General features: G+C 39.5%; 1 protein-coding gene across 1 annotated transcript in view; it reads right to left on the reverse strand.

Annotated features, from left to right (window-relative positions):
- The window catches only part of ptprb (protein tyrosine phosphatase receptor type b), a 33,607-nt gene extending 29,177 nt beyond the window's left edge, over positions 1 to 4,430 (reverse strand). Inside the window, exon 1 of the mRNA XM_070853731.1 lies at positions 4,310 to 4,430. Within this exon, the coding sequence (XP_070709832.1) occupies positions 4,310 to 4,427 (118 nt within the window). The 5' untranslated portion in view covers positions 4,428 to 4,430. The remainder of the gene's footprint in view (positions 1 to 4,309) is intronic.
- Between the last annotated feature and the right edge of the window lie 10,797 nt (positions 4,431 to 15,227).

Below are 15,227 nucleotides of genomic sequence, written 5' to 3' on the forward strand. Positions count from 1 at the left end.
GTGGGACTGCTCCTTTACCGTGACTGTGATTTATGTGTTTGGATCAGAGTCGGACAGCAGGAAGGTTTCTGCAGGAAAAGGATCCATCGGCTCGATCTGTGGCCTCGTCATCAAAGTCTGAGCACTGTGGGAGTCAAGCTCTCACACACACACACACACACACACACAGACACACACACACACACACAGACACACAGACACACAGACACACACACACAGACACACACACACACACGGCTAAAAAACATTCCCATTCCCCTGCGTCTCTTCAAGCCGTCAACCTCCCTGAGTGCTCCCTGCTTCCCCAGTTGTGCTTTCCCACAACGCCTCGTGTGTGTGTGTGTGTGTGTGTGTGTGTGTGTGTGTGTGTGTGTGTGTGTGTGTGTGTGTGTGTGTGTGTGTGTGTGTGTGTGCCGCCGTGTCGCCACTGGTGCTTCAAACTGAGCTTCGAACAATAATATCAGGCTGCGACATCTCTGCCCCGAGCGCCACGCTGAGACAAACAAGAACAGCGAGTGTCTGCAGCCACTTTCAGTCCGACTGTTGATGTTTCTGAAGGGAAACGACCAGTGAGGAGTCTGTTCTGCTGCCTCCAAGTGGACAAAAGAAAGCAATTAATGCTGCTGGAGGAAATGGAGAACTCCATTTTCAAACCTGGGCCCCATTTTATATGTTTTGGTAGCTAAATAGCTTGTAAGTACTTAAAGTGTTGGAACTGGTCCAGTAGATCACCTCAGCCAGCAGCCACCAAACAGGCTGCAATGGCTGCAACGTGATCCTTTGGGACAACTGCACCTGATCACAGTAGGTCCACTAAAAGAGCTTGTTTGATCCACTGACAGGCTCAGAGTGTTATTCTAAGTGTGTGACAGCATCATGGAAAGGATCCCTACAGAGAGAGACCTGGAAGATCCTTTTGGTTTAACCACAAACAGCACACACACCAGACTACATTCACTAAAACAGGGATTTTAGAGAACAGGACAGAGGTTGGTTGTTAGATATTAGTTGTTGTCACGTTGTTTGTGTTACATATTGTGGTGTATCTGAACTAACCCTTTTGACCAAAAGTCACACAATAACACAAACAAACTAACTGATGGAGGCAGCAGCAGAGCAGCAGCTCCTGTGTCCTGTGAGCTAAAATCCCTGTTTTAGTGAATGTAGTCTGGTGTGTGTGCTGTTTGTGGTTAAACCAAAAGGATCTTCCAGGTCTCTCTCTGTAGGGATCCTTTCCATGATGCTGTCACACACTTAGAATAACACTCTGAGCCTGTCAGTGGATCAAACAAGCTCTTTTAGTGGACCTACTGTGATCATGTTGCAGCCTGTTTGGTGGCTGCTGGCTCAGGTGATCTACTGGATCAGTTCCAACACTTTTTGTACCTACCACTCATTTATACACCTAAAAATAGGGCCCAGTTTAAATGTAAAATGCCTCGTTTAGGGAAGGTGCTGATAATCGTGACGGCGACTTGAAGAGCTGAAACAGGTACAAACAAACCTGCAGAGGTCATGTGACCACTAAAGGTCAGTGGACGTTAACGGTCGGAGATAAGAAACCACAAACACCTCAGAAGAAGTGTTTTGCATTGCTGAGAAGGTTACTGTCGGGACTCGACTGGGTGCAGCAACGCCCTGTTTCCTCCACACACACACACACACACACACACACACACACACACACACACACACACACACACACACACACACACACACACACACACACACACACACACACACACACACACACACACACACACACCCTTTCCCAGTGCTTCCCACAGAACAAAGAAACAATGGAGGCAGGAAATGGCTGAACCCTGAGCTCTGCCCACGATGGAAATACACACTGAGGGCCCAACTTCTGTTCTGGAGGGCCGCCAGTGTGGACACACACACACACACACACACACACACACTTTTACTGCTCTATCACTCTCTCTCAGCAGGGCTGTGGTTCCTGTAGCTAATCACAGAGCTGCACAGAGAGGGGAAGCTTCATGACATTAACTAGCACGCACACACACACACACACACAACAAGGAGGTCGTGTTGTGTTCTTTTACTTCAAACGACGAGAGGTCAGAGGAGATGGAAACAATAGGACAGAACACAAAAGGGACATTTCACCAGACATTGTGAACGTGGTGTAAAAGCTCCGACTGTTTCACTTCAAAGGTCGGACTGAGAGCATCCCAACCTTTAACCAGCAGAGCCCACAGGTGTCACACGCCTTTTAAATATACTGGAAATGTCCCTTTACAGCTTTTATCCTTGAATTTAACTTCCTTGAACTCACTCGGTGACAGATACTGAACTTCCTGGTGCCGTCATGTGACCCAGTGACCATTTCCAACATGTTGGTCTGTCTGATGAACACCTGAGACACAACCAGCTCTAATCCCAGATTATATCAACATGTCCTCACTGTGTTTGAGGAAAAAGCTGATATGAAACAGCTTCTAAAAATAAAGCGGTGACATATTGAACATGTCAGACAGTCGGGGGAATTGTGTCTCAGGAATAAGAAATGTGCTCCTTTGATCCATTTAGTCTGTTTTATAGTAGTTTTACTGAAAGGAGAAAAGGGTTCTTGTGGGTTAACTCAAGTAAAACTACATCAAAATAAACTACAGGTGCCAAAACTAAACATTCTCATGACTCATGACGTATTATTTTAATGTTGGAGCTTTTAAAGTGGCTCATTTTAAGCCCTTTATGTATAATAGTAATAATAATGTATCTTATTTATTGATAATATTTTGTATCAATAACTTGATTCTGTGTTTCAGATAAATGCAGTGCAGTAAAAACTACAATATTTCCCTCTGACATGAAACACAGTATTAAAATAGTACTCGAGTGAAATACAAGTACTTCTAAACTAAACAGAAGTGCTTCTCATCAGTGGTGGGAGAAGTATTCAGCAGTATAAAGTACTAATACTGCATTTAAGTAGAAATACTGCATTCAAAACCCAGTAAATATTTAAGTATTACAATCAAAAATCACCAAATGTGTTTGTTTTTATTGTTAAATGATAATTCAGTGTAGTGAAAGTACTGTGTTTCCCTCTGGGGTGTAGCGGAGTAGAAGTAGAACGTAGTATTAAACAGAAATACTACTTCAAATTTGTACTTCAGTGTAGATGTACTTTGTTCCTTCTGCCGCAGGTGTAATAACACCTAATAACATTATTAATGGCTGGATTCCATTTACTGTGAGTGCTGGCTCGCTGACACACCTAAATGGAACAGAGCCACTAATAATGTTCCTGGTTTTGATGGATGTGTTTGTTTTTTTCTGTGACAGATGAAATTTAAGAGTGACTTTAATGTTACTTCTTCACCTGTTTTAGGCGGCAAATGGGAGACATCGGGATAGAAAAAGATGCATGCTGGGTAAACAAAGAAATCATATCATGGCCTCTTACCTGATTATAAAATAACTCCTCTTTCATATCAAAGTAACTGGTAACAGCCTCAGAAAATGCTGCAGCTGCACAGAAACTGTCACATAACAGCCGTTATATCGTTCTCTGCACACACGCCAGACTCCATTCACAAAAACAGTGATTTTACCTCACAGAATATGGGAGTTGTTGGTCTGCTGCTGCCTCAGTTAGTGAGTTCGTTTGTGTTATTCTGTGTTGCACAAGTATTCTGATGAATCTGAACCAACCCTTTAATACACCAGAGTCACGCAGACAACACAAACAGACTCAGTAATTGAAGCAGCAGCAGACCAGAAACTCCCATATTCAGTGAGGTAAAATTCCTATTTTTATCAATGGAGTCTGGTCTGTAAAGCTGGTTGATATTTTGCACATTTCATCCTCTACTTTAAAACAAACGTAAATTTACCATATTTTAACTGTAAATTTGTATTTTATATTTATGATTTATGACCTTTGCAGTAATTACCTTTTCTTCTCACATACTGTGTTTATTGTGACTGACAATACACCAAAGTACCAAAACAAGACCCGCTTATCAAAATATTAAAACAATGTAAAAGTACTTTCAGCCAAACTTTAAATGATCCCATAAAGAGGAATGAGCTTGACTTACTCAGTGCTTCTGGAGCTTTTAACCGTGTTACATGGTCCTCATCAGCAGATGGAGTTTGCTCAGCTGTCATGGAGTTGTGGATGTTTAAGCTTTTTATTATTTTTTTGCACTTACTGATGACTAACTGAGCGAACACCATCAGTGGATTAAGACTGTGCGACATTGAGGAAAAGCTCAGGAAGGAGCGAGTAAGTGGACCTTTAGCCCTGTGTGGTGCTGGTTGGATGAGGACTCACGGGTGTGCAGGGTGATGTTCGCTGCCTCCTCGTCCGTCTGGGACCGAACCTGCAGCTGGTAGGCGGTTCCAGGCTCCAGGTGATCCAACGCGCAGGTGAAAAAGTCTCCCGCTGCCATCTCCTCCTCCTTCTTCTTCACCTCCTCTTTCTTTCCTCCCATCTCATTAGTCTCTATCTCCTCGTCTCCGCTGCTTCTCCTCCGACACTCGGCGCTGTTGGCGTCCGGAGAGCTCAGGGTGAAGGAGCAGTCCTGTCCAGGTGTGATAACGGTCAGCGATATGGAGTCCAGGCCGGATTCTGGTCCGGCTACAGAGATGCTACATGGGACGGACGGGTCCTCTGTGGGAGCTGCTCCGCTCAGATCCTGACGGGGAAACCAGACACCAACGCCAGTGAGATGAAGCACCAAGAGTCCAACATTTGAAACACATGACGATGTATAACGTGCTCTAATGTTTAAGTATCTTATGAGCAACTTCACGTGTTTTTCACTCCATGATATTTATGGTATCTTATGGAAATGTGGCCATTCTGGATCTTCTCATCCTCTGTAGTATTGGAAGTTTTTATAGTAAACTAAAACTAATTTTAATTAAAGGTGAACTCTGTGTTTTTAAATCTGGGCCCTATTTTTATATATGCTGGTGTCTAAATGACTGGTAGGTAGTAAAAGTGTTGGAATTGGTCCAGTAGATCACCTCAGCCACAAAGTAGGTCCACTAAAAGAGCTTGTTTGATCCACTGACAGGCTCAGAGTGTTATTCTAAGTGTGTGACAGCATCATGGAAAGGATCCCTACAGAGAGAGACCTGGAAGATCCTTTTGGTTTAACCACAAACAGCACACACACCAGACTACATTCACTAAAACAGGGATTTTAGAGAACAGGACACAGGAGCTGCTGTCTCCATCAGTCAGTTAGCTCGTGTTATTAAATGTCAGACTCTTCCTTTAGAAATGTTGTGCAGATCAGTCAGACTTTCACTTTTACTTGTTTTTGCTGATTATTTCAAAAGGACTCTGATCTGTTTGTGTTCAGCAGCTCATTTTCTTTGTCTTTTATTTTCATGGGAGTGGAAGAACATTTGGTTTCATCCTCACTGCACCACAAGTAAAAGTCCTGGATTTAAAAGTAAATGTACATAAGTTTTGATGTTTGAAATGAAAACTAGTGATCAGATGAATATTGTGGAATGAAAAAGTAGAATAATTCTCTCTGGAATACAGCGACAGTGAAGTATTAAGTAGCTAAACACTCGAATAAATGACAGCACAAGTATTTAAATTATATCTAAGTGAAGTATTTGAGTAGAAGTACTTCAACCTTAAATTCAAAACTGATTTAATCGGCCGCTAAAACCAAAAACAATGGCTCTTTGTGTTGCTGCCAAGAAAGCATCCAATGGACTGCTGCGGCAGTTCATCAGCTGCAGCTATTTAAAGAACTGTAACTGTGTTTTATCACTCTTTGGGTTAAGCTGACCTCTGCCGTTGTGCATGTATGTGCTCGTGCAGAGTGATAATCTAGCCGGGGGCATCCTTTTCTTTCTATTGGACAGCAGATAACAGGAAATAAAACTATTTGTCACTGATAATGAGGTTCAGGGAGTTCAGACAGAACAATGCTGCACACAGACCCTGCAGGACGCTCTGAAATCAACAGTTATAATTCAATGTTGGGAGATTAAATCAATCAATCCAATATGAGGTCTGCATGTGAGGTGGCAAATGTGTAAAAACCATGTTCGTGTGATCAAAAACAGTCCAACAATTGGGGGAAAATGCTAATTTCCTAGCCTAGCTTAGCACAAACTGCTAGCTTACTGTTGAACTCCAACAAAAGCGAAAATATCCGCCGAATTATATTTTGCTTTTGTTGCATCTTGTTTGACGAGATGAATGAAAATAAAGAGAGATTGTGGCGTTAGCAGCAGTTAGTTTGGACCAACAGCTGCTTTCGCTCCATCCAAACCTTACTGACTACAGGATGGAGCGACGACTAGCGAGTGAGCTAACAAGACATGCAGTGAATAAGACATCACTGGAATCCTTCTCATTTTGCAGTGCAGAAGGCGGCATTAGCTTTTGTCCAGCTATATTTGAGCTCTTGTTCTTGTACGGTAGCGCACAATTAGCTCATGTTAGCTTCTGGCCAAAGTAGCATTGTTTGGGCTTGCAGCTTGGTGTTGATTCTCAGTTGGATTGGCAGTACTATCACCTGTTTCACTCACACCACAGAGAAGTTCAGTGACAACACATTTATATTCTATTCACTGTTTAACGTCTGATGATTAATATTGCTTTTTTTCCACACAGGATTTTTTTAATTATATGCAATTTAATAAAGAAAAGATTGATTCTGATTGTTTCGGATTATGTGTGTTGTCTTATATTAATATTGTACACAAACGTTCACCAGACCTTTTCTGACAACAAAGTTTGAGGTTCACGGAGTGTTTAGGAGCTCTTTTCCCACATTTCATGTCTGTCTCAACACTATCAGCTAACCACTAAAAGTAAAAATATCCCCAACAAATTTGCTATACCAAAAATTATACCAAAAAAAATTTTCTGACTTTGGTGAAGCAGCCGTTCCACAAAAAACAACAGAAAATGTCATCACTACCCTGAGAAACACTTTTAAATCGGGACGTTTAACTCCCTTAAAACGTGCCTTATTTTTGGATAATCTTTCAAATGTTACTTAAATCTCTTAAATGCAAATATCTCCTTGATCTTTTTTAATATTCAGTACAGATTAAGATGTTTTTGCTATTAAAGTAAATGTTTCATGATATTATAAGAAAGATAAAAGGATAAATTATCTTGTTTTTCCTCACAGGTTTTCAGTCTCAGTTGAATTCCTGGGTTTAAATTCACATTTTAAAGTACTGGTTCACCGCCATATTTTGCCTTTTATATACAAACATTGCACAGGAATATGAATTAATATTAAAAGAAATGTTGGACTACAGTGGTTGTTCAATTCTTTGAAGCAAAGCTGTGAGTTTGTCTTGATGGACATACTTTTCTACACATTCTGACAAAAATGCATGATATTTTCATTATTTTTGAACGAATAATAAATGTGAAATCTTGCGTTTGTGGCAGTAAACAAGCTTCATTTTGCCTTTGAAAACTACTTAATTAACTGTCAGCGGGTCATAAATGTGTGAGATGAATAAATGTGACTCACCCGGAGCAGCAGCAGGCAGGTGAACCACAGGAGGCAGAGATAACTGTGAACTTTACATTTCAGCATTTTGATCCTCCTTCAGATCCTCAGACAGACCACGCACCACCATAATCCTGAGGCTGAGGGAGAGGACGTGGGTTTATATCCACTGTTTAAGGCAGATTGCAGAAAATATCCGTCTCTCTTGTCTTTGAGGTCTTTCGGCAGAGAATGAGTCAAAGTTGGACACAAACGGCTGGAAAACGACTAATTAAATGTCCTTTTTCGCTCTTTTAGGAAAACTGAATATTCCCTATTTGAGAAAAAGAGCTTTTTCCTGAAATTTCATCTCTTTTAAGCGTCGTCTCTTTTCTGCCTCTCGTCCATCCCCAACTCAAGCCTCTCAGACTTCAAACTCAGCCTTCCTCTCCCTTCTCTGGACTCCCTCCTCCCCGTCTCTCCCTTCCTGTCCGTCCGTCCGTCTGTCAGACTCTACAGCGTCGAGGTTGGGAGTCACTAACGGACTTCCTCAATCAAGCCGACAGCTCTGTGAGTCACCGCAAAGGCACGACTACAAACCCTGTCTGGATGGAGGCTATAAATAGGCAGCACACCTAGCCGCACTAACAGCAGAGGTGTGAGTTATAAATAGAGACGAGTTTTCGATTAATTCCCTCAGAGACGGGATCGCTGTGGAGTTTAAAGTTTGCTCCGTCTCCTTTTTTCATGACAGCCGTCGTCTTTTCATGTGGCTCCATCTGTGAGGGTGTAAATTTAGTTTGGACTCCACGTTAAGTCCTGCGTTTGTTTTGCAATCATGTTTCTGGTGCTGCTGCTGATAATTAAAGTTCATTGGCACTGACTGCTAAATCAAATGACTGGAGGTTATTGTACTTTTGATTTCCTGTTTTTATTTCATGTTGACTTTGGGCCCGAGCACCACGCGGTTTAAATGCAAGGAATTATTATTATTTTAATAAATGAATTGCCTTTTCGAGGGTCTAAACATACTACACGCATCAGCCGTGGTGAAAAATTCCGTATTTTATGGGTCTTGCAAATGTAGGTCGCAAAATGGCTCCATAGCACCCCAAAAATTAAAAAAAAACATGTACGAAATTTGGTAGGTACACGTATCTCTTCAAGACGTACAAAAAAAGTCTCTTGAAGCGATGGCGTAAAGCCAACAGGAAGTCGGCCATATTGGATTTTTCGTGCATTTCTGGCGATTCGAAGGGGTTTTAAATGAACAAACTAGTCCGCTGCTTGCAGCTTTAATTTTGATTAGTTTTTTTATAAAGCTTATTAGCAGTTTTCAAAATATACTTGCAAAAACGTATTGGTTTTCGTCATAGTTCTTTGTAATACAGGGTATTTGTGAAGGACGAGGTTCAAAAGAAGATTTAAAAAGTATTGCATAACGGAAAAATAAAAATAAAATTCTATAACGTTAGTTTGTTGGTTTTTTTGGCTCTTTTTTGTCATTTTTATTTATTTTCAACAAAAATGCCTTTTCACATTGAGTGTTATTAGTGTGATTTAATCTGTTTTCATCAGCAATAATCTTGGTGATTCTGCTGCCAATCTCACTGAGAATCAACACTAGTGCAGCTCTAAGCAGTTCTTAGCCACTTTAAGCTGAATTTGAATTTAATCGTCATGTCAAATGCTGTGATATAAAACACAATAAGATTAAATCCCTTAGACGGAAGAAGCTGGAATCAGCAAACGTCATCTGACTTAAAGAATAACTGCAGTTGATTATTATTTTAGTACATTAGTCTTCTTAACTGCTATCTTGTATTAAAACATTATAATCTTATAGATTTAGTTTTTTTGAGCTACACTCTTCCATCCGTTGTTTTGAGTGTGCACTGACAAAACTCTTTGTGAAGTGCAGAAACCAAAAGCAGCGATTGTTACAGACGTCCATTTTTAGGCCTATTGTCTCAACATCAAAACTGAATTGTTATCTCTCGATAAAAACGTCTCCAGCTGAGATTAAAACAAACTCATCTGATAATCAATGATAAACAGGGACGTGCCAAATTCAACACATTTGATTATAAATTCAATTGTTGAATGAATTATGAGCATTTTTTATGGTGTTACCTTTGTAGGCTAAATAAAGATTTTATTTTATTTTATTTTTTTTAAATTGTATTTTCTTGTGCTTATACTTACTTAAAAAACAAAACAAAAAAGGGAAAAAAATTGGGAAATGTGTCGACCCACAGAGGTCAGATTTGTAAAAGGTTTGAGTCAACCGCTCTGCGAAGCAGCATTTCAAGTTAAAAGGCCAAAATGCTTTTGTTTCAGCTGGTTGGAGCTACTTTTAGTCATCCACACCTCTTTCCTTCCTTCCTGCTACCCTCCTCTCTCCCTCTTTGTCTCACTCTCTCCCTCGTTATACGACAGCGAGTTTCTAGGAACAATCGTTTATCCTCTAAACATGAAGCAGCGTCACCATAACGCACGCCGACTGTCATATTCTCATGGTAAATTACACTAATGCACAGTAGGACGTACAATCCATCATTCAAATAAACAGATGAATGACTAAATACCAACCAGCCTGATTATTCATTATACTGTAGATAAATACGTTAACTTAAACTGACCCCGGAGCTGCCATAAATCATCCAATATGATCTTGTAGGTATTTATAATATAGATTCGACTTTCCTGTTATAAACTATTCTAGTTTATCACACACATTTTTCCGAAGTTTGGATTTCTGCGCAGTTACTTTAACTATTTGGTTTTCACACCTGGCAACGCTGGTCTGAGTCAGTCAGTCAGAGTCCAAGACAACACGAGTCACAGCGTCATCGTTTTTATGTCCAGTGTTTATGTACAGATTACAGGAAACAATATATGTGTATATAGAGTAGACAGAGAGGTTACAGCACTACTCAGTGGCTAATGCTCAGGGCTATTACAACATTCAGGTTGATTAGTAATAGTTAAAAAACACGTACACTGATAAGCATCAGGTGTAATCTAACTGAGCTGTAGTTCCCTCACTGCACAAGTTTAAAGGGACGCTAACGTTTTTAATTTTAATGGTTTTAATTCCCTAAATTAAATCATTCATATTATTTCTGCCCCAAACTCATCACGAACTGAAAAGGGTGTTTAGATAAAGTCAGTTTTTTTAGCTGGCTAACTAAGTAGCATTTTTCATCTAGCTAACCGCTAATGTATCGAAAACTACTGTTAGCATTTACTAAATTAATCTAGTTAGCAAGCTAATAGTTATATTTCTTGAGGTTAAAGTTTACTGGCATATTTGGCATCTTTGAAAAGTGTGAAATAAAATTTTAGTGTTATGAACTTGTTGAACTAATAATTACAGACTTTGATGCTACCCATAATCCCCCTCTTCGAGATCAGGACCTTCTGTCACATTCATCAACACATTACCTCTACTGCACACAGATACCAACATTTATTCATTACTATAATGTGCTACAAGCTAGCTAAAAATCAGCTGACTGACTCTGTGGAGCATTAATTCTTACATGAGTTTGAAACTGTGCAGCTTTTAAATGAGCTCAAACGGGCTAACGCACTAGCTAGCCTGACCAAAAGTTGGAGGGAATAATGGTTATTTAACTACCTAATGCTATAATCAACTGTTCCACTGTTATGGTGCAGGTCAATAACAGCAGAACAAACAACATCAGCTCAACAAGCTTCGGTTTCTTTGGTTCAGGCTTTAAAATGGAGAAAAGTGCAGTCGCCTCCTAAACTGTCCTAAAATGTGACAGAAGGATCTGATCCAACTGAATGTATTCAGAGCCTGTGAGCAACTTCAGAGTGGCTGCAGCACTAAAAGATAACATTTTATTTTATTTTATAGCAAGCAAAAAGTCAATATTTTAAAAACATTGGACAAAAATGTAAAAAAAATTAAAATGAAATTCTCTGGTTAATTTTTGAAGTGTCGGGCTTCACAAGGCGAAGCTCCAATTAAACCCAAGTAGTTATTGTAAGTGTAATTATCTAAGTATCAATTACTGGAAACTCTACATGTGATGAATTGTAGATGATTATAATTTAATTCCAAGTGTATTAATTAAACAGTATTTTCAGAGTGCTTCCAGGAAACCACTCATGAACGCACAGTTATATATAATTATAATAACACATAACATAAAGCCTTAACCGTTTAGTCTACATTGGTAACCAGTAGTGTAAATACTGAAACACGATGCCTGTTAATTAAAGTGAATACAGAATCCCAACATGTAAAATGTAAAAAGTCTTAGCGTCCCTTTAAGCTCCATAAACAGTCGACAACACTGAAGTACAGGACGTGATTGACCTCCTACAGAACTGTACAGACACAATACCACGTCAGAGGCAGTGTGTGTTGTTGTACCCGCTGCTGCAGTGGGTCTGGAGGCTCTTCAGTCAGTTCACACAGGGAATTACATCACTGGCGCACTGGTAATAAGCCGGATTTTTAACCATTCACGGTTTAAAAATCGATTCAGTTCCTGAACTGGCTCACAGTAAAGTGAAAATTGGGTTGGCGGTGGTCCCGGGAGGCGCGTTGGACAAAAAGGTCCAAAGTCCCTCGATAGTATCACAAGTAAACGAATAAATAAAAAAGAATTTGGTACATAGAAAAAGAAGAGTCTTCAAAGTTTCTCTCTTTTATTGTCCGTCAAACGGTCCGGCCTCGACGTTCCCAGTTTTAGCAGCAACATCTCCGTGTTTGTGGTCCATGGATTGAAATGTAACTGCCCACATTAGGTTTAATAGCACTTGAACATGTACTGTACAGTGTTATCCCAGTCACACAGGGAGCAGATTAGATACTCACGGTAATGTTCTTCGTTACTGGCATTACTGCACAAACCTCCCATCTCTAAAACAAGCAAACCCCCCAGGAACTGACAAAACCACCTCAGTTTTATCTAAAATATATGGAGGATTAACGGAAGGATGAAGGAAAAAGAACCCCCCAAAAAATCAGCAAGACTTTATTTGAGCATTTCAAGAATTAAGTTAAAATGTTAAGAATGAAGTCCGGGTTTTTTTGCATTTCGAGAATAAAGGCGAAACATTTAGAAGGAAGTCGACAAACTTCAACTTTATTCTGAAAATGCAAAATAAAATAATCTTGCCTGAAAATACAGAGTAAATAAAAATATACACTACATTTCTATAAATATTTCTATTGGACATAAGGGAAATTAAATTCAAGCTTTTTTTCTTGTTACTATTTTGACATTTTTCCAGCGTTGCTTCCATGTAAAGAAAATCTGAAGACATTCAAAGCTCTGAAGGTCTAAAGTTTCCTTCCCTAAAGTTTTAAAATGTTTGCTCCATCATTAAGGCAGCGAGGCCTAAACCAGGTGGGTCTGTTAGGTTAAACTTAGATTTTCTGGCTCAAATAAAACACAAATAAAAACCTTTTAAAAAAAAAAACAAGACAAGTAAATCTTTTATTCCTGTTGAGTTGATGATTTAGAGATGAGGTTTGTCACCCACATAGCGAACTGTCATGCGAGTCGACAAATGGCTGATAGCTGCTAAACACATCAAAAACATGTAAAAACAGTATAAAAATAAAGTTATTATTACTCTGATACACCAAAATAACATAGTCACTAGATAACATAATTTACAACAGCACATCAATGAGATGACTGCACCGCTGTGACGTAAATTATTTCACATTTTTGGTATAAAGCAACATATCACACAAAAGGGGATTTGTCATTGCAAGAAAACAACGTTAAGTACTGAGAGTGTCTCCATATACTTGTCGTGTCAGCTCGGCCTGCACGGAAAAACTAAACTTTGACTAAAATGTCAAGATATTATAAGCAGTATTACCTTTAATTATGGAGTGAATGTATAAAGTCTGACTCCGGCTCCACTCATTCATGCATTCAGAATTGTATTCATTGGTCTAAAAGTTTTACCGTGATGGTGGATCATTGTGTCCATAATCGAAGATAATTAGGTTTTAATTACTAGTATAATTTTAACAAATAAAAAACAATTATTATCTTAGCATTCATAAACTACAGCTCCCACAATTCTTAGACTCAGTAATGCTGTCAAAGCCTCGTGTGGGCTGTACTTGCTCTTAATTGCTGTACTGAATAAATTGATATTATATTATGAGCATATTATAACCGTAGAAATACTAGATTTAATTGGTTTAACAAAATATTGCATTAAGGTAGCGTAACTAGTAATAGCATAAGCTTATACAGTAGGTTAGCATCTATTTACTGACGTTAAAGCATACGGACTAACACTGAACTACTAAAGCTAGCGTTAGCCTCTATCAGATTGCTATACACTAAGCTAACTAGCTTAGCAAGAGCTTATTTCATTACATTGGTTTGTTAGCTTTTAGCATGTGAGCGATGGCTGGAGCCCCGTTTGTAACATCAGCACTCCGTCATGAAGCTGCAAAAGAAATAAATGAAATAGATCCTAAAGTTGGTTTTGCACATTTAAACATGAAATCATTCTAATCAAAAGGTCGGACTTGATTACTCTTTATTGGAAATTAAATGGATGTTTATTATTAGGGGTATAATGGTACACATTTTTTGGTCCAGCTAGAAAAAGTAAAAAATAAAACAAAATTGCTTTTTTAAAAATTCAACAGTGATTTGCTGAACAGACTATGGCTCTTTCTTTCCTGGATAAAATCTGACAGAGCTGCTGCAACCGATTACAACCTAGTAACAGGAAAGGAAAATCTATTTAAAATAAATATGGTGATAAAAATACAAAACATAATAAAATATCCATTAAGGTACAGCATTTAGAGAGTCAGCTGGACTTGAATTCATGTTAGCAGCTTTCAGCTTCACATCAGGACTCGTACATGAACCATGAACTGAAGAAACACGTGTACCGTTACACCCCTACTGTGTGGACAGGATCAGTGTGTTAGCTAGCCAACTACTGCAGCATGTAAATACTCAAAATGAATGTGTTTGCTAAATGATTGTGCTAGCTGAGCTAACATCAGAGTTTACCCACAAACCTGTGCAATCTCTGAGGAGTTTCTAATGAAGTTAGAATTGTTAAGACATCTGTGAGGATCATGAAAACCCCTCTGAAGGAACAACCTGCTCCTGGATGTTTGCTGAATCACAGAGTGCAGATGTCACAAAAGGAGCTATGATGAAAGTGTTGGTTCAACAGTGGTGCAAAGGTGCAACCAGCTAACAGTCATTTTCCAATAGCCTTTTCAATAAGAACACCACATTATACAAAACCATTTTAAAATCCTATAAGACACAGAAACACAACAGTGTTATTGAACAATGTACCATCAATTTCAATCCATCTACTACTTCTACGTCTCCATGACAGAAAAGAGGTAATAGGACAGTCTGGTTAGTTAAAGACGACACGATCAGACAGTCGGTTGGTTAAGAGAAGTGAAGCAGGCGGTCTGTCCAGTTCCTCTGAAGAGCAACTCGCCAACAACACAAGAAGAAGAAACAGCAGAAGAAGAAGAAGAAGAAGAGCGGATACATTCCATTTTCAGTAATTTACCTTTCCTCCTTCCTTCACCTAGCTCCGCCCACAACAGTCCTCATTGGTTTGTCCATGTTGTCCGTCAAACTCAAAGATCCCCCCTCAGGAATCCCCTCGTCTCCGAGGACTCCAACATCTCAGAGAACAAACCTGCCAAGGACTCGCTATGTTTGCACACTTCCAGGCTGAAGTCGACAGCTCCTGTGGTGGCGCCGC

Source organism: Pempheris klunzingeri, chromosome 22 (assembly GCF_042242105.1).
Source record: "Pempheris klunzingeri isolate RE-2024b chromosome 22, fPemKlu1.hap1, whole genome shotgun sequence".
NCBI classification, from domain to species: domain Eukaryota; kingdom Metazoa; phylum Chordata; class Actinopteri; order Acropomatiformes; family Pempheridae; genus Pempheris; species Pempheris klunzingeri.